This window comes from Alnus glutinosa, chromosome 1 (assembly GCF_958979055.1).
Source record: "Alnus glutinosa chromosome 1, dhAlnGlut1.1, whole genome shotgun sequence".
NCBI lineage: Eukaryota > Viridiplantae > Streptophyta > Magnoliopsida > Fagales > Betulaceae > Alnus > Alnus glutinosa.
The window spans coordinates 43921532-43939430 of NC_084886.1; the positions used below are offsets into that span (position 1 = coordinate 43921532).

Genomic DNA, 17899 nt, shown 5'->3' on the forward strand with positions numbered 1-17899 from the left:
AAATGAATGGTCTAGAATGCGACAACACATAGAAAAGAGCGAAGGGTTTTGGGTTTATAAAGCTACCTTGAGTTGTAGAATTTATAAAGCTCAACTCATCGTCACCTTATTCTTGACTAAACTTTTCTTGATCTCTTTCTTTTGCCTAAACGATATACTATCTAGCTTTTATTTGGAGAAAAGCTAGAGACAAACCCCCCCCCGTGAGTTGTACCTCTCCTCCTTCGATGGGAGGAAGACCCTCTCTCTTGGGGGCAGAGAGTAAAGAGCTTCTAAGGGAATGGGGGTTTGCTAGGAGAGGGTAACCTCCCCCTCCTTCAATGGGGGTTGTAAAGAATGACGACAGGGAGGAGGACCCACCCCTTAGGTGGGGGAGGGGTGGGTCGTTTAAAACCTTAAAAAGGTCATAGCTTTGCATTCGACTGCACGTTTGTCGTGGTTTCTTTCCCATGCTCCTATAACTTTTCAAGATCTACACGATGGCAAGGTCGTTTAATTAGTATATTGATATTTTTACATGCTAAGATAATACATAAGAGTATGCCTATATGGCAGGCAACATCTCTACTCCAATTAGAAAGCTCAAAGGCAAATATTGCTGAATTACATTGACAGTTCAACTTGATATTCTATTGAAATAATATATGTGAAAAATGATATTTTCTGGCAAATAAATAATTCATAGTAAATATGTGGATACATCTTTACAACATTTACCTCCTTTGGAAGTTCAGTTTCCCAATACAGTATGCAAAAAGAGAAGCAAAGACAATGGGAAACAGAATAAGAACAACAGCAACAAGACCTAAAAGGTTGTGGTGAAACCCAAAGTAATCCTCCAAGAAGGCTGGAACTGTTTTAGCTTCTCCAAACACCGATATTTCTTTGTCTAGATCTCCATATTGGGAAGTAAGCATTCCATTCAGTGCCCAAGATGTGGGACATAAATAATACAACCAAAGCCACCACTTTGGGATATGCTGCAACGAGGGTGGAACAACATTTTTTAGTCAGTTTCTGTGAAATCCTATGGCTTAGGATTTACATTATTTTTGTTGTGAGTGTAGGTTTCCACATTGAGAAGGTATAAAGAAAGCGAGCAGTTGATATAATTAATTGGTTTCAAATCTAAAGGCTTAGATTTTTTAATCGAAATGGATTACCAACATGTATATCAAAGATGTATGCTACTTATATGTAAGTAGCCTACTTAGAAATGCTTTCTCCTGTGAAGAAGCACAAAGGTATACTTTGGCACATCGTTAGCAAAACCATTCCCCTAAGAAACTAAGAGAAAAAGGAAAAGAAAAAAAAAGGAAAAAGTAGAACAGCTTGATTAACCATAAACTTACTGGTCTTGGTACAATGAACCCAGAGAACAAATTCAGCATTGTGTAGGAAGCTGAAGCCACTATGGAAGCCACCTGAATATTTGGTGTTAAAGACACCAGAAGCATTCCCAGGTAATTGAAGGATATCAGTGTACAGAACATGCTGTAGAATGACCAGAATATCTTATAGGCTGACCAGTAGTAACCAATCATAGGATACGTGATGATCACATACAGAACTGCTTGAATGAACGAGTAGGGAATCTCAATTAGCACCTACAAAAATCGACACAAGTTACTTGAAATCCAATAGAGTAAATATTCAATCATGATCCTGATTTTACAGTTGTTAAGTACATGAAAATTAGAATTTAAAAGGAAGACTATACACTGTTGAATGAGTTTCATCCAAATGTCTAAAATTTAACTAGGTATAAAATGCTAAAATACTTTCATGCAGAGCCATTTGTAAAGATTTTTCATTCTCTGCTTAACCTCAACATTGCAATATTTTTAAAGAATTCCTTGATGCCAAAACTGAATGTCGAATCTTCCCAAAAGCAAATATCTAAAAGGTGAAAATTCATGCAAACTTGATCACCTGAAGTTTAACTGTGGCATCTCTCCGCACTAAAGGAAGACTCTTGTGCAGGAAACAACTGGGTAACCATGCCCCTTTTACTACAGCTTCCTAACTTATATGTAAGACATAATCAGCTAATTATTTGTGTGAAGTGTAAACAAATTGACCTTTGGAAATCAAGAAAAGAAGGTCTATATGCTTGGTAGATTTGCTTCAGCTATCACAAGTAGTCCCAAAGGCTAACCTTTCAAGTAGTCATATTCTTAAGATCTAATTTCTTGTTATTTTATTGCTGCTGATCGCTACATTTTCTTCCATGGATCCATGGTAAAGGATAAACACGAGGCTGTAAAGTGATGGGGAAGACATTCAGGGAAAGAACTCAAAACATTTGTTAATTTTCTTTAGAAAGTGGTTGTTGTTGCAACTAAAACTTGCTTGATCCCTTGGCTTGAAGCTGTAGCATCAATTGCTCACAATGAGCAAAAAGTTAGCTCCATCGCTACTAGACAGCAAAAGAAAATCGATCTACTAAAGCTACCAGTAGTTCTTAAATTGATTCACGGGATGACTTCATGACCATGTTAAGTGTCTTAATGAATTTTACGGGAATAATGTTGAATCAACTTTCACAAGAGCTTTGAACCTGTGCCAGTGAATAGGCCCATGAAGAGTACATTCCTGCAAATCTTTCTCGGCACAAAACGGTCCGCTCTGTTGCAACAAGGGGTATAACCGTTGAGCAATTGTTTATGCCAAAGAAGATGACGGCAGTGAACATTGAGCCTAGCACATTGAAGAGGTCTTGCTGGTTGTTTCTACCAAAACAAGAAATAGATCGTCAAGTCAGTCCTTTCAACAATGACTTCTTCATTCAGCTTATAATAGAAATTTAGGGAATAAATCCATATACGCAGACATAAAGTTTTGTGAATGATAGTATTAATCATCATAGAGAAAAAATAAAAATAAAAAATAGAATACTAAGATAAAGGTTGAAAAATATATGTAAGAATTGCATAATCTATCAATGAAGGAATTTCTATTATTGCTTGCAATGAGTGGGGGGTGATAAAGGAGTGGGAAGTAACTGTAATTTAGGCTACTATCAAGCTTACATTCTGTTTATGCAAACATCAATTTAATTGTGCCAACTCACATTTTCTCTCCTTGCTTCCAGAACAGTATTCCAAACAGCAGAGATGAGACAAACATAAAAGTGATGCGCTTCAAATTGTATGAAGGACTTCGCCAATAGGATAAATGCTGTTTCCATATGCATGCTTTGAACTGCTCCCAAATATTTTGGGGAAAGCGGGTAGGAAAATGCAATTCCCTTGAAGCAAGAGACGGTGAAGTCAATTGCTTAACCAACTCTTTGTTTTGCCTACAGTCAGAACAGCAAGATTCATGTATAAATATTTCCATATAAGACAAGTATTATGAACAAATCATATACATCTTTCTATATAATTTTTTTCCTTCTTATCTGTAGCATCCATTGATCATGATTTATGAGCTTTGAAAAGTATGTGATGTAAGACATACCATACGGGTGTACACATAAACAAGGTATGCAAAAGCAAGACGGATCAAGAAGCCAGTATGGTAGGAAACAATGATGTCCTTTCTGTGTACTTACTCATATAAGGTGGACCCCCTATAATGTTGTGCAAAATCTACACCAATTTCAGCTTCAGCAGATCTCGAAGTAGCTTCCAGCATCCATGTTGCTGGATTATAATTATCTTTAATAGCGGGCACCCCAGGGATACCCTACAGCAAAATTTCCAGGAAAGGGGATCAGCACTAAACAATCATTTTTGTTACAGGCATGGTACTATATATGATTGACAACAATGAAAGATTAACATAAATGTAAAAGTTGCATAATTAACTGACCTCAAAGTACTCAATAACCTTACTTGAGTGCTGCCCTAGTGGGCCAGAATAAATTATGCGGCCTCCGATTTTCATTAGAATCAACTGCAGTGATAGTTAGACATGAATAATTGTTACCATATCACATCCATATATTAGGATAATAAAATATAAAATGAACAGGATCATATTTTTTGAAGCAGGTCAAGGTCTTTTTTGTTTTAGGACTGGTAAAGCTGAACATATAACTTTAAATTGGTGAAGACTAATTAAATATATATCTATTAAATTTAGAAGATTGAACTGTAAGCTCCACTCTTTAAAGATAACAATACCTCATTATTAGCATTTTTACCAAAAGGATTTCATAGATGGCAAGATCATGCATAACACATTACTTTGGAAAGAGAGATATACACTAATGAAGCAGTGAGCTATCAGTCCATTGATAATGCAAGTAGTAACCTGCTTATGCAACAGAGGGAAATACAACTGAAACACAAATAGTTGATGTAAACTAAAGAAATGTGATGTCATTATCAGTTATACCAAGGGAAATATGTAGAAGTAATTTCAAGCTTTCTCACTTCATTCGATTAATGAAACTAGGCTATGGACATTATTTTACCTCATCAAATGCCTCAAAGATATCAATACTTGGTTGATGGATAGTGCATACAACTGTTCTTCCTGTTTGAGCGACATTCTTCACTGCTCTCATAACAATCGCAGCTGCCCTTGCATCCAAACCTGAAGTTGGTTCATCCATGAATATGATAGAAGGATTGGCAACAAGCTCCACAGCTATAGTCAGCCGTTTACGTTGCTCAGTTGATAAACCACAAACACCTGGCATTCCTACTAAAGAATCCTTGATCCCATCAAGCTCAATAGTTTCAAGGACCTCATTTACAAATTCCTGGGTAAAAATGAGAAAATAAATATCGAAGCAATTCATTTCAACGATCAAGTTTGAGACAAATATATGATCATGCAATAAAAGAGATTCCATACAGCTTTAGTATTTGAATCAATCTGAGATGGGAGCCGCAGCCAGGCAGAATATATCACTGATTCTTCTACAGTAATTTGTGGAGAATGTATATCCGTTTGCTCACAGTAACCTGATATCCTAGCAAATATGTCTTGAACCTTTGGGTGCCCACCAATTCTAATCTCTCCTTCAATGGTACCACTGGTTTTTCTTCCAGAAAGAACATCCATAAGAGTTGTTTTTCCTGCTCCACTGACACCCATCAAAGCTGTCAGAATGCCTGGTCTGAATGCACCTGTAATATCAGAAAGGAGCTGGAGCTTTTTCTGCATAAAACCTCCCCTTTTCATTTCCTGAGAACAACATGATGGCAAAATAATTTCTGTCAGTTGACATAACTCTCACTCCTAGTCCTTGTATTTTACAACTACCCAGATAATGGAGTAAAGCTAGCTCTAATAATTACCAAAGGGGTGTCAACATAATACTGCACATCAGAAAATGTTAAAGTCAAGGGCTCAAAAGGTAGAAACGTCCTTCCTGAAAAATTGAAAAGTGACAGAATTTGGAAGATGTGGGAAAAACATATCTAAACTTGACCTAAGATGCATAATGAATAGCATAACAAGCTGATCTAATGTTATATAGGATTAAATGGACCAATCAGGGCAAAAAGGCATTCTCACCATTTCTAGTTTCTAAGGTAGTTTTAGGAGAAGCACCACTGAGTTTCCTGTCTCCTTCCAAATTGTTGTGGCTGTCTCTTTTTCCTTGAAGTTGAAAGTACTCTTCATAAGAAATAAGAGCACGAGACTTTCCTGGAGCTGAATGTATATTGCAGTGCAGGTTAACATACATGTTTGAATATTTTGTTCTTCTAAGTGTCCATGTAAGCAATGGAAGATACTTACGCTTCAAGAAAGTTAATGCCAACGTAAAACCAACATTAAATAGTACTGTGAACCCAATTAAGGCACCAATTGATATCCAATAATGATAATCGTCAAAGTTTAATCCACGACTTTCTAGTGCTTCTCGCCCCAGGGTTGTGTTTGCAGACAGCTTCTATAGAAAAGGAAAAAGAAAAAGAAAATAATCGGTAATTGAAGGATGAACAGCTTCACATTTTTGTAAGAAAAAGGCTGATAGGGTTATACCTTCTAGCAGGTTGATAATCAGAATAGGCTAACCCTCTTGTTTGGAATGTCAAAAGAATGAGGAAAAGGAAAGGGTAAGGCTTTAGAATGCTAAAAGAAAGGTACCATTTTTAAGCATTTGTTAGCATTTTCCTTTTCCTTTCCTTGCGATTTTTAACATCCAAATGGATTTTTTAAGAAAGAAAATTTACAGGGAAAATCTTCCCAAGAAAAAAGCGTAACAGGAATTCCCCAAAAGAACTTTTCATGGAAACAAACAAAGCTGTGAAAACCAAATGGACATCCTAAATTTGAAGCCTTGTAACTGTCCTATTGGCCAACCAACAGGATGACAACACCCTTGCATATTTGCTTTTTGTCTTGGTCATTGCAAAGCAATAAGAGTGATTAAAGTTCACCTTTTCCCATCGAGGAGCAAGGAATTCATTCACAGTCAGCCCTATCTCCCCATATGACAAAGGAGAAACCCAAAATCCCCATTCCAACCAAGTGGGCATAGAGGCTGCAACCAAAAATATGCTAAGCACAATCATCTGAATACATTTCATCAGCTTGAATATGAGAAGAGATACTAAAACTCTTACGTTTTGGGATAACAAAGCCACCAAATAATAAAACAAACATTATGGATAGGCTACCAGCCATCATAGAAGCAACCAAAGTTTGGAAGAGTGATGCAATAAATCGGAACATGGATATTGATGTTTGATGCACGATCAAGAGTAGAAGGAACTGGCGGAAGAACCTGAGAAACACAGATAGATAGATGCAAGAATTGAGATAATTAGTAGCAGAAAATCCTGCTCTAGAGGATTTAATAGGAAACAACACTCATTAGCTACATCTCTGTGCTCAACCAGAAGCATATTGATATTCATAGTATAACCTAGGAGAAATCAATAATCACCATGGAATGCTTCCCACATATAAGATCTCACACATCGGCATTGATCCAAGTGTCTTAGACACTTCTAATAGCTCAGATGACTACAGTCACTTATCCTAGAAGCATAGTAGCATTCATATAAAGTTCTGAACGAAATGTAACAGTATATTGGATAAGATTTTATCTCGAGAAGAATTGAACTTTTCATCTGGAACTCACCTTCCAACCTCAGGGCTGTAACCAATGACATAGTATGTAAGAGCTGTCCAGACAAAAGCTTCCAAAAATGAAAGTGGAAGTTTTAGGATGGCAGCTGGGATTGCGTAAGCCCAGGCCGGATAAAAGAACAACTCTTTGTGTTTGTAAAAAACTGCAAGTCTTGAGACAGTCATGGTCAGTTCTGGAAATCCATCAACAAGAAGAATGAGGAGCGCATAGAACAATGAACCCATATAATAATTTGCATGGATCATGTCAACAGCCATTTGAGTTCGAAGTAATACTGTCATTGTTATTGAAGCAATGATGACTAACTGCAGGTAGAAAGAATATAAAATTAACTTTGAATAAGAGTGGCAGAATAGAAGCTAATTACAATTGGCAGAAAGTATTGAAGAATTCAAAGAAAAAGAAAGCTACCTGTATTGATTTGAATACATAAATAAAAGAATTCCTTTTCATTAGAAGAAATTCCCTCCTTGTGCAAGCTTTAAACAGTTCCCATTTAGTTAATGTGTATGGTCTAAAGGATAGAGCCTTCTTGTGGCTGTGAGACTTGTCAAATGGCTTTAAGAGCTCCTCATCTAACTTCTGGCCAAGATGGAAATCTTTAAATTTTTGAACAAACTGATCAACGGAAACATAACTGTAAGGTTGATCTGTGTAGCCCCAATACTGTGCTTGATCTTTTCTAGATATAACCTAAAGCAAAAGAAAATACAAGACCAGTTACACTTCATATAACTAGTTATAGTTGGACAAGTGAATATGCACGGCAAATCTACCTCCTGAAGGAAGTCAGCAGCGCCTTTTCTGTATGGACACTTAAACCCACAGACCTCAAAGAATTCAAGAATACAATTTCGTGGGCCCTGATAGACAATCTTCCCTTCTGCCATTAAGATAATGTCATCAAAGAGATCAAAGGTCTCTGGTGCTGGCTGAAGAAGTGAAATCAACGCAGTGGCATCAGTGATATGCACCAAATGCTGAAGGCATGAAACAATCTGGAAAGTGGTGGAACTGTCTAAGCCATTTGATATTTCATCCATGAATAGAGATTTTGTGGGTCCCACGATCATCTCACCTACATTATGCAAAATATATCAAGAATCATGTTGAATTCAACCCCTTGAAATAATGCATAACTTAGTCAGGAACAGAATTTTCAATATAACATTAACTCAAGTCTATAACTGTAAAGTTTAATCATCTACAAAAACTATGTATAATCGTCACATTACCTATGGTCAACCTTTTCTTTTGACCACCTGATATGCCTCTTCTTATGGGATCTCCAACCAATGTATCGGTGCAGATATCGAGACCAAGGATCTGCAAGATATAGGAATTATAAACCAACTACCAAAGTTCAAGAAAGTTTCACCAACAAACAGATAAAGAAGAAAAGAGATTGAGACCTGAGGAGCGGCCTAAAAAGCTACCTTTAGGATGTAGTCTGTTTGAAGGGTAGTCTTCAATCCCTTAACCGATATTGCCTGTAAATACAGAACAATGCATCAAGCATTTTAGGATATAAATCATTTTATGAATGCCATATTTACTAGCACACTAAAATAAACCACTTGTTGTCTAAATGGTTTCAGTAATGATAATCTAACTGAGTCCAACCTCGTATAGAGCTGAATGGCAAAAATGGATTCAGGTAGCCAACCCCAAGGAGTCAGGATCTAAGGCTGTCTTTAAGGATAATAGAGAGGAAATAAAACATCTTAACTGGTTTCCCTCTTAAGCATTTTGAAATATTTTCTTTTATTTCCTTTGGTTCCTAAAAACAAAGCAACATGATAAACTCTACTCTTATATGAGCAAGAAAAAAATCTATTCCACTACATCAATGTCTGCAAAGCTATTTGTCCTGGATATTTTGGTTTTGCTAAACTTGTGAAAGCTAGTGAGCAACTATGTAGACATGGATGAGAAACTCTCATGTATGCAATACGGTACCTTCATGTAAGCATCTATATCAGGATCTGGGATAATCCCAGCCTGCTTCTCCCTTCGACTGATTTCCATAATGATTTCTTCCATGCATAGATGATAAATTACTTATCAATATCAATTTGAAAACCTGTTGACAAGAGTCTTACATCAAATCACCATTTTTGTGCATCCGAGGAGTTCTTACCAGCTCGGCTCCCTACACCCTGACAGCATGCAGAGAAATCTAGTGTTTCCCTCACAGTCATCTCTGGAATATGCAGGTCATATTGGCTTACATATGCTGAGGTTTTCTGAGGAACAAATTCTTCCAGCCTATGACCATTGTAAGATATTTCCCCCATAACCTAAGAATATAGAAACCATTGGAAAAGGTCAAAATAAAATTATTAAGGCACACAAATCTGAGATAATGTTATATATGTTAATACTAATTGGGCTAGAAAGAATAAAAGGCCCCTATAATTAACTATATTCTGTTTATGGGTTATGTTGTAAGAATGCGCCACTATAAAATCTAGTGTGCATTAGTCCAAGAAGAAGGTATATAGTCCTCTGATCAAGTTAAAAGCAGCATGAATTAGTCAAATAGTCTGGAGCATATAACCATGTGCTCACAGGATTTAACACAAATATTGGTCATTTGAACCCAATTTCCTTGGACATTTCATGACAAATTAATGTAGAGATAGCTTGACTGTGTCTTTAAAAGTTCAAAAGCTGTTGTATTGCAATCCAATTCTCTAAATGTTTTTTGTAGGACCTTTCGAAGGCCTCAAACAAGAAGCTTAAAGACAGAACCTTTAGAGAATGGCTTAGCTTCCCTGACAGAGCCAACAACAGTGTGGTTTTCCCACACCCTGGGGGACCAAGCAATAAAGTCATCCTGCAGCAAAGACAAGCCAAAGTTAGTCAACTTTGACTTTGCTTAATCTTCTCTTCTTAACTTCTTAAAAAAGAAGTTCAAAAAATTAATAAATATTTCCTCTTAAAGGTAAATAAATTGAAACTGTTTCATTTTTTTCTATGTGGGAATGAGAATGTGAGTTAACCAATTGGAGGAAGATATCATTCAGGGTTGAAGATATCCAATATATCTGCTAATCTCTCCATGGACAGATGGTAAAAAAATTTACGTCCAAGAGATACCACTGTTTATATCTGCAATTAGTAGCTTCGACTGAGGAGGTTTCCAGGACCTGGGTCAATTACAGTCTCAAAAAGTAAAAATATCCCCCTCCAGTTAATGACTTGCATTAGATTTAAAAATCAACATAATATCATCAAGAAACAGAACAATAATCAGTTGCTACAATCATCAAGAAATATCACACTACCAAATCAGATAAAATCTAATTCGAAAGGATATTCAACCCAAAACAAATAATGTTTTAATCTGAAGGGGTCATATATATCCACTATTTCTAAACTTGCAGGAACAAATGGAGCTTTAGAAACATTATATCTTGTAACAGACACTCTCATTTTGTTTGATGAAAGATAGTTTTCTTAAGATGATAATTTTTGCTAGATACCTTCCCGGCTTAATAATGCCACTGACATCTTTGATGATGCTTATCTTTGCTTCTTGAGTTTTTGAACCTGGCAGCTTGGCAAGGCCCTGTCACAACCAGAAAGTTCCACTGACTCAAAAGACAAAAGAAGACAAGCGAGCAATTTGTTTGAGTTGTTAGAGTCAAGCAGTACAGGTCTAAGCCTGGATTTTGAACTATGCCCAAGCCTAGCCAAATATGATTCAGTGAATACGACCCAAAAAAAAATAGCAATCAAGTATTGAGGTATTTAAAACAGAAGAAGTCCAAAGATCACTTTACAAGTCAACTACTAATGACTACCACCAGTATATAATAGACATGTCATTATTTGTTTTCACTTTCGTGTCCCCATTTAAAAGATTGAGAGGGTCAGAAAGTGGATTAAATCTAAATCTGGAAGTAACTCCTACAAGTGAAGATACTTACTGAAATTATGCTTGTTAGGGTGTTCCACAGAGTGGGGAGGGGCTTGCCATGAACTACCTCACACTCTGCTTCCACACACAGATTCTCATATCTCACTTCCACAGTGGGCAATTTTACACCAACCCTACGAAGCATAAATAAAAAATTGACGTCATGTTAGTCAATGTCCAACATCGACATGCAATTAGAACTATGCATAATCATCAAAGCATGAAATAGTGGAGTATCCAACTAGTTAGCATTGACATTTTTTCATCATATGCAATGGAATAATGCAAGTTGAAACTATGTGTTCAATATGTAGCTTGCATGATAAAAGAAACCTATTAAAACCATATTGAGTTATAGTTTTACTGATATGACACAGTAGAGACTTCATTTTCCAAATTGATGGTGCATTCATGGGTTTTAAAATCATAAATCCACAAAATTGCCAACCCATTTTAAATGCAGCACACAATTAATTTTAAGACTCTAGGACAAGTAGTTCTGATTCCACCCTGGAGAATTTTTCTGGAACCTAACAGTCATGCATTAACTGACGAATACTTACTGGTCAATTCTCCTCCTAAGTTTTTGCAATAACTGAAGATTATCATTTTCAATGTGTTTGATGAGTTTCTCTATGAAAATACGTCGTTCTTGAGCCCCAAGTTTCGTAACATCAACCACGTGCTTCCCTTTAGCAGTTTCATCTGCACCTATGCCACCAAAAACATCGAACAAAGCTGAAGTAATTCTCTCCATAGTGGGTAGTCTCTGAACTTCGTCCCATTGCAACTCATGCTCATCATCGCCATAAATATCATGTTCAGAATTGACAGCTGTACTGCTCCGGAAACTTGAGGCATGGCTTCGAAATGAAGACCTAATACTTCTTCCAATCTCTGCTAACTCAATTCGTGGAGATTCTATTTCATCTGTTCCTACCCGCTGAGCCATTATTGGATAAGCTGAATAGCTTCAAACTCTTACACATATATAAAGAAAAAGATGAAAGAGAGAGAGAGGTAATGCAAAGGGCAATGTCATGTACAATCTCGGCATGTTCATGCCTGTTGAGCATGCTGTTCATAGACAGAATAAAATGTATAAGGAAAACGAGCCAGAAATGATTAAGATACAGAAAGAAACAGGGAAGCATAGAACCAAATTAAGCAGCATGGTTCATTCAGTTAGTGATAAATAATCAAATCTTTCTATATGGAAGGATTGATACCATTGACTTTTCCAACCAAAGTATGACACAACATCTTTGTCATAGATCATGGTTTTCAAATTTATGGACCCATTGGATTTGGTCCAGTGCAATGAACCATTTCTGCTTACTTTTAACGTGCAGACAATATAATATAATCATGCATGCAAACTTTGAAAGAGTTGAACAGTTTTTGCTTTTAGGCCAGAAATCTGGGAAGCATGTCATAGGAAAATTTCAAAGGAGGTTTAAAGAACTCCAAAATCGTTACAGTATTTGAAACTCTGTGCAAAGAGTAAGAGACTGGCATGCATGAGACAAATACATTTAAGGCAACAATCTGGGCACAACCCACAGTCTAACATACCAGTAGTAAATTTTTACAGTCACCGTCAGTAAGTTGTATCTTGGTTCACTTTTCAGTTACCTGGATCTTTTCTATAAGTTCAAACTTTTGGAATAACTAGTAATTTTATTTTCAAGATAATAATACATAGACAATGACACTTGATTGGGGAGATTTTTGGGGTGTCTGATCATCCACACCTTGTTCATGGAGGCATATTGTCTTGGGATTTTTTGGGTTTGTGAAGGGTCCAAAAACAACATAACGAAGTAAGCCATATTAATCACATTAAGGTGGACCAACTGACTTGGGATTCTTGAAGTGGCTCCTTGTTATCTAAGATTAAAAAACACCCTCTATTCCGGGCATGCCCCATGCCATTCCATGAAGCATTAATCTAATTCCTAATTTGCAAGGTCAAAGGTGACGTTTTTGTTGTGTATAAACAAGATGCTGATAAATAGTCTTTTATTCATTCTCTGCTTCGTCTGAGAGCTCTGTTATAACAACCCAATTAGCCAAATGCAGATGCTATCACACTGTTATTATTATAGCTTTGCTGTTATTTCCCGAGTGGGGCCCACTCTTCAAGAAGCTTGGGACCGAATGTTGAACATGCATGGGGAGTTTGGTCTATGATTACCTCTTTGTTGGACGCTATTAAGGCAAAACTTCTAGTCCCTATCGGACCCAGCACCAGCCACCATGTCATGGTGATAGCTTCAATTTTTACCTTAACAAATGATAACGAGCCGTCCCCAAAGGTAGCTCAATCGGCTGAGACTACGCCTCATGAAACAGAGGTCACTAATTCAAATCTCTTCCCGCCCTTATGTGGACATGTCCAAAAAAAAAAAAAAAACAAATGATAACGAGCCAAGATGATAACCTTCGCCTTTGTTATCGACTTTCCAGATTTGTTATTAATAGCTTCTATTACTAACCATTTTCGTCTTGACAACCAAAAAGCCCACCTTAATTAATAACCCGTAGAACTGATTTATTTGTGCCAAACGACTTGTAACACAAATATTTACTCACTGAAAACTCCCATTCCTTTACCTCTATTTTCCCTCCCACCAAACACTATACCCTGAAGTCCATCCCTACTCTTTAGAAAAAATAAAAAAATTGTGGGTTTCTTTGAGTTGCCATAAACCAAACTGGATAATGATAGTCTCCTAATAATGGTCCAAAGCCCCTCTAAATAGCACGTAACTATCTAGAAAAAAAAGCTTGCAACATCTGTACTATTGCTTCAAAATGACTAGTTAATTTATCATTAAAGTTTTTTATAATTACTTATGAAGCTTAGTTTCATTTAGTAAGGAATCAATGTGAAATTTAACAAGTACTTTTATAATTCACTCACTCAAGCTAGGCAACCTATCCATCCAATCTGGGACTAATTTTCTAGGATTTGATGACATAGCATATATTGCTTATATGTCCTACATAATTACACGCAGACCAACTTTAGACACAATTGAGCGAGCGAGAGTTTTCATGTGTTTGGAAAACTTTGCATGCTAGTTTTAAAAATAATAATAATAATAATAAATCAATCGAGACTAATTCTCTCACCAAGAAACAAATACCAAAAGAAGATGCATATGATACACCAGCAAGCTGTGTACATAAAGTATAACATGATACTGATTTCCATTTGGGCTGCAGAATAAAGGAAATATAACCACACAAGTGGCATTTCACAAGAAGAAAACGTCAATTTTAAAATAATCAAAAGAATCACCTCAAGTTTGCAGAGAGGCATTAATTATCTCCATTAACACATCAAGTATGTACAAAAGGTACCTAGATAATTGCCTCTCAAATATTAGAGATGTCTAAAGGACTTATGTAGTACTTCACAAAGGCACGCATGCACAGAGCAACTTTTGTTATCCATCTCTGAAGCAAGAGTTTTGACAAGCTGATCAATCAGTAACCCCACCAATAGTGCCCGGTGCCTCATTACAAAAATAGTTCCGTTAGTCCCATGAAAAATTAGGAGATATAGAGAACAAGCAGTTTTACTGTAATTTCTCAATTGATACAACCATAGACTCCATTTTAATGGCCTAATCACTTTCATCACCATCTGCCATCATCTCCTGCTTCTCCTGCTCCAAATCATAGATCTTGTCATTCATACCTTCCTTTTCATATGCCTCGACCATGATCGAGTATGTTGTGGAGTTTGGTTGACATTGCTTATCTTTCATCCGCTTAAAAACTCTCTCCATCTCCATCAAATCCTTTGCCTTGGCACACGCTGATATAACTGCGTTATAAAAAGAAGTATTCTCGGGTATCTCAAACTTCCCAGCTAACTGAACACTGCTAATCACCTTGTGGAAGAGACCTGCATTGGCATATCCGTTAATAAGACAGCAGAATGTCTTGGTGTCTGCTCTCATTTCCTCAGCACGCATCTGATTAAATGTGTACTCCATGTTCTTTGCATCCCCCACTTCTGCAAAAGCTTCAATCACATTGTTGTAAGTTGAGGTTGTCCACGGAAATTGAAGCTTTCTCATGTATTCCATCACAGATGACATCTTATCGTACATACGTTTTTTCCCATAAGCACCAATCAAGATATTAAAAGTGCGAGTTTCTGGATCAATCCCGAAATTGCGAAATTTCTCATACCATCTCTCCATCATATCAATCTGACCCTTGTTGCCAAACACACTAAGTATAGTGTTCATGGTCCAGACATCAGGTTTGCAAGTTCTGCTCTCCAGCATCCCTGATAGCACTTTTTCCATCTGGTCAAATTTCCCTGCCTTACCATACCCGTTTAACACAATGTTTTGTGTGACCGTGTTTGGGGATATTAATCTTTCAGCCATTTCTTCATACAAGGACTCAACTAATTCAAATTGAGAAGCATCAACGCAAGCTTTTATCAAGGTACTGTAAGTAAAAACATCCGGCTGGCAACAGGGGAGGGCCTTCATTTGGTTAAGAGTTGAGAATGCCTCGTCAATTTGATTCTTCCGACAATAAGCTCCAAGTAAAGCTGTGTAAAGTTCAGAAGTGGGTTCACATCCTTCTTCAACCATTCTGTCAAAAAGCTGACGAGCACGATGGGGTTGGCCAGATTTTCCCAGCAAAACGAGGAGTTTCATGTAAGTCCCTTCTTTTGGTTGATAAAAGGGTTGTTCTCTGAGCATGTCAAATGCCTGAACAATCAAAGCAGCAACTGTTACAGATAAAAACTACAACATCCAGACATTGAATTTGTATCTATTATATAACGTTAGTTATAAGATGGTGAACTTGAACAACAGTCTAATATGAGATTGCCTCTTCAATAACAAGAGGTGAAAGAACTAAAGTCCACGTTTTCCTCTGAAACTTTAAGAAAATTCACATTCCAGATGAACTGTTACGATAAGTATATAAACTAACACTTATTTCTGTGTCTTTAATCTACAAGTTTAAGCAATCCCAAAACAGAGCATAAAAGCGTTTGCCTTGACCATCTGATATTAAGTTGAAGGAACAGATTTTCAAAGGTTGAAACTTGAACAAGAGCTACTTAATTCACAGGCAGCACCGACCATTAAAAACCCACTAGTTACTTAATTGGATTAATGTCGTTAAATCTTTTTTTCTTTTTCTTTTTTGATGAATAAAAGCTTTCATTGAATCAACTCAACCATGAAAAACTCTCCAGTTAAAACTGGATGCACTCTTCCTAAAAGAGATGAGTTAAATCGGTACACCAATTGACAGATTTCAAATACCCAGAAACCAAATACATAAAGTAAGCTAATCTAACACTGATTCTTAGAGCAAATGCCATACCTCAAGGGCTTGGAGCCACTGCTTCTTTTGGATAAGATCGGACAGGGCTTCGGTGACAGTGTTGGCCCAGGCCTTGGCGTTGTTCTTGCGGTCCAACTTCTTCTTCAGATTCTTGATGGGTGTCTTCTTCGAAGTACCCGGAACGAATGTCTGTGAAATCCCAGGGAATTCCCCTTCCTTCCAATGCCTTTTCTTGGCCACCGAAGATGAAGAAGAAGAAGTGGGCTTGGCCCTTTTCGCTGGTGCTGCGAATGCGCAACGGACGAGCCTAGATTTTGGGTTTTGGGTTCTGGGATTGGTGCTGAAAGTGGTGTTCTTGCTGAGGGGGTCGTGAAGGAGGAGTGAAGATGAGAATGAGAGAGATATTGAGGCCATGACTGAACACTCGATAACACACAGATGCTCAAGTCTGGGTTTTAGAAGCAGAAGGAACTGAAATGACTTCTTCACCCTTTTACTCTAGTTTAATTTTCTCAACTTGATTTTTTTTTTTTTTTTAAAAAAAAAAAAATCAACTTGATATTTATGTAATATCCTTCATCTAACTCTCATTTAATTTTTTTTTTTTTTTTCTAAAAAACAAAATGTTAAAAGTCACATTTTTTTTTAATCTCACAATGTTAACGTGACAGTCCTAATCAATCCTTAAATCAATTCTTGTTAAAAAAAATTCAAAATTAGTTAGGACGACCATATCAACATGATTAGATAATCGTAGGATAAAAATGTAATTTTGAGTATTAATTCTTTTTGTTTAAACATGACTAATCTAATTACTGATAAATATTACCTAGAGGTGAGATGGAAGTGTAATATATAGCATTAGGCCTCATTTGGTTTGCGGAATGACTATTCCATTAAGAAAAAGAATAGTTATTCCTAGGAATAATAAAAGGTAGCGGAATTGAATGACTATTCTTAATCTTTAGTTTGGTAAGAACACATATATTTTAATTGGAATTCAATCAAAATTACTAAAAAAACTTCATATTTTTTTTAAAAAAATTATAAAGAAAATCAAATTATTAATAATAATAAAAAAAAAAAAAAAAAAAAGAAGAAGAAGAAGAAGAAAACCCATGGGTGGCTGACCACCCATTGGGGTGGTCGGCTGCCCACCAAGAGCAAGAGTGGTCTCCGGGGGTGGCCGTGGCCACACCCGAAGCGAATCGGGGGTGGCCTGGCCACCCCCAAAATACTCGTCCAGCCACCCCCGAAGCCAACCCAGCCACCCCCAAAAGCGCCGGGGATGGTCGCACCACCCCCGGAATGCCTCTAGGGTCCACCGCGAGGTGTTCCGGGGGTGGTGCGACCACCCCCAGCTCCATATACTGGCTGGCCGGCCACCCATTGGCCAGCCAGTGAAGGGTTTGGTTTTTTGATTTTTTTTTTTTAAATAATAAAATATAAAATAAATTTTTTTCTGAAAAATATTGCATTTACCCCGAGGAATAGGTATTCCTATTCGTAAAGGAATAGACCCCTACCAAACAAAAGAAAAACTATTCTGTATAAATAGCCATTCCATTCCATTCCAGAGG

At 37.0% G+C, this 17899-nt stretch overlaps 2 protein-coding genes across 3 annotated transcripts; both read right to left on the reverse strand.

Annotated features, from left to right (window-relative positions):
* Positions 1-657: 657 nt before the first annotated feature.
* On the reverse strand, positions 658-12054 carry LOC133851224 (pleiotropic drug resistance protein 3-like). 2 transcript variants are annotated; one of them, XM_062287557.1, is made up of 24 exons: positions 11549-12054; positions 10996-11119; positions 10549-10634; positions 9815-9899; positions 9201-9360; positions 9020-9096; positions 8497-8550; positions 8296-8386; positions 7837-8138; positions 7472-7753; positions 7052-7365; positions 6531-6691; positions 6345-6448; positions 5701-5854; positions 5476-5613; positions 5256-5329; positions 4810-5142; positions 4424-4714; positions 3817-3900; positions 3557-3690; positions 3074-3301; positions 2561-2732; positions 1353-1607; positions 658-980 (listed from the first exon to the last, which is right to left on the reverse strand). In XM_062287557.1, the coding sequence occupies exons 1-24, from the start codon at positions 11935-11937 to the stop codon at positions 714-716; spliced, it is 4359 nt and encodes a 1452-aa protein (XP_062143541.1). In that variant the 5' UTR covers positions 11938-12054; the 3' UTR covers positions 658-713. The 2 variants fall into 2 exon arrangements, with proteins under 2 accessions (XP_062143541.1, XP_062143548.1); XM_062287564.1 differs by lacking the exons at positions 10549-10634; positions 11549-12054 and having other exon boundaries at positions 10996-11118.
* A 2192-nt stretch (positions 12055-14246) lies between these two features.
* Positions 14247-16766, reverse strand: LOC133851262 (pentatricopeptide repeat-containing protein At3g06430, chloroplastic). Its single transcript, XM_062287596.1, has 2 exons — positions 16359-16766; positions 14247-15730 (listed from the first exon to the last, which is right to left on the reverse strand). The coding sequence occupies exons 1-2, from the start codon at positions 16731-16733 to the stop codon at positions 14621-14623; spliced, it is 1485 nt and encodes a 494-aa protein (XP_062143580.1). The 5' UTR covers positions 16734-16766; the 3' UTR covers positions 14247-14620.
* Positions 16767-17899: the final 1133 nt, after the last annotated feature.

Bases quoted from the DNA above. Each gene is read 5' to 3' on its own strand.
- LOC133851224 (XM_062287557.1), bottom strand. From the start codon at position 11,937: ATGGCTCAGCGGGTAGGAACAGATGAAATAGAATCTCCACGAATTGAG. The intron at 6,692-7,051 runs GTGAGTTCCAGA...TGTGTTTCTCAG, and splicing joins TACAGCCCTGAGGTTGGAAG to GTTCTTCCGCCAGTTCCTTC. The intron at 5,855-6,344 runs GTGAACTTTAAT...CCTTTTCTATAG, and splicing joins TTGCTCCTCGATGGGAAAAG to AAGCTGTCTGCAAACACAAC.
- LOC133851262 (XM_062287596.1), bottom strand. From the start codon at position 16,733: ATGGCCTCAATATCTCTCTCATTCTCATCTTCACTCCTCCTTCACGAC. The intron at 15,731-16,358 runs GTATGGCATTTG...TTGATTGTTCAG, and splicing joins AGTGGCTCCAAGCCCTTGAG to GCATTTGACATGCTCAGAGA.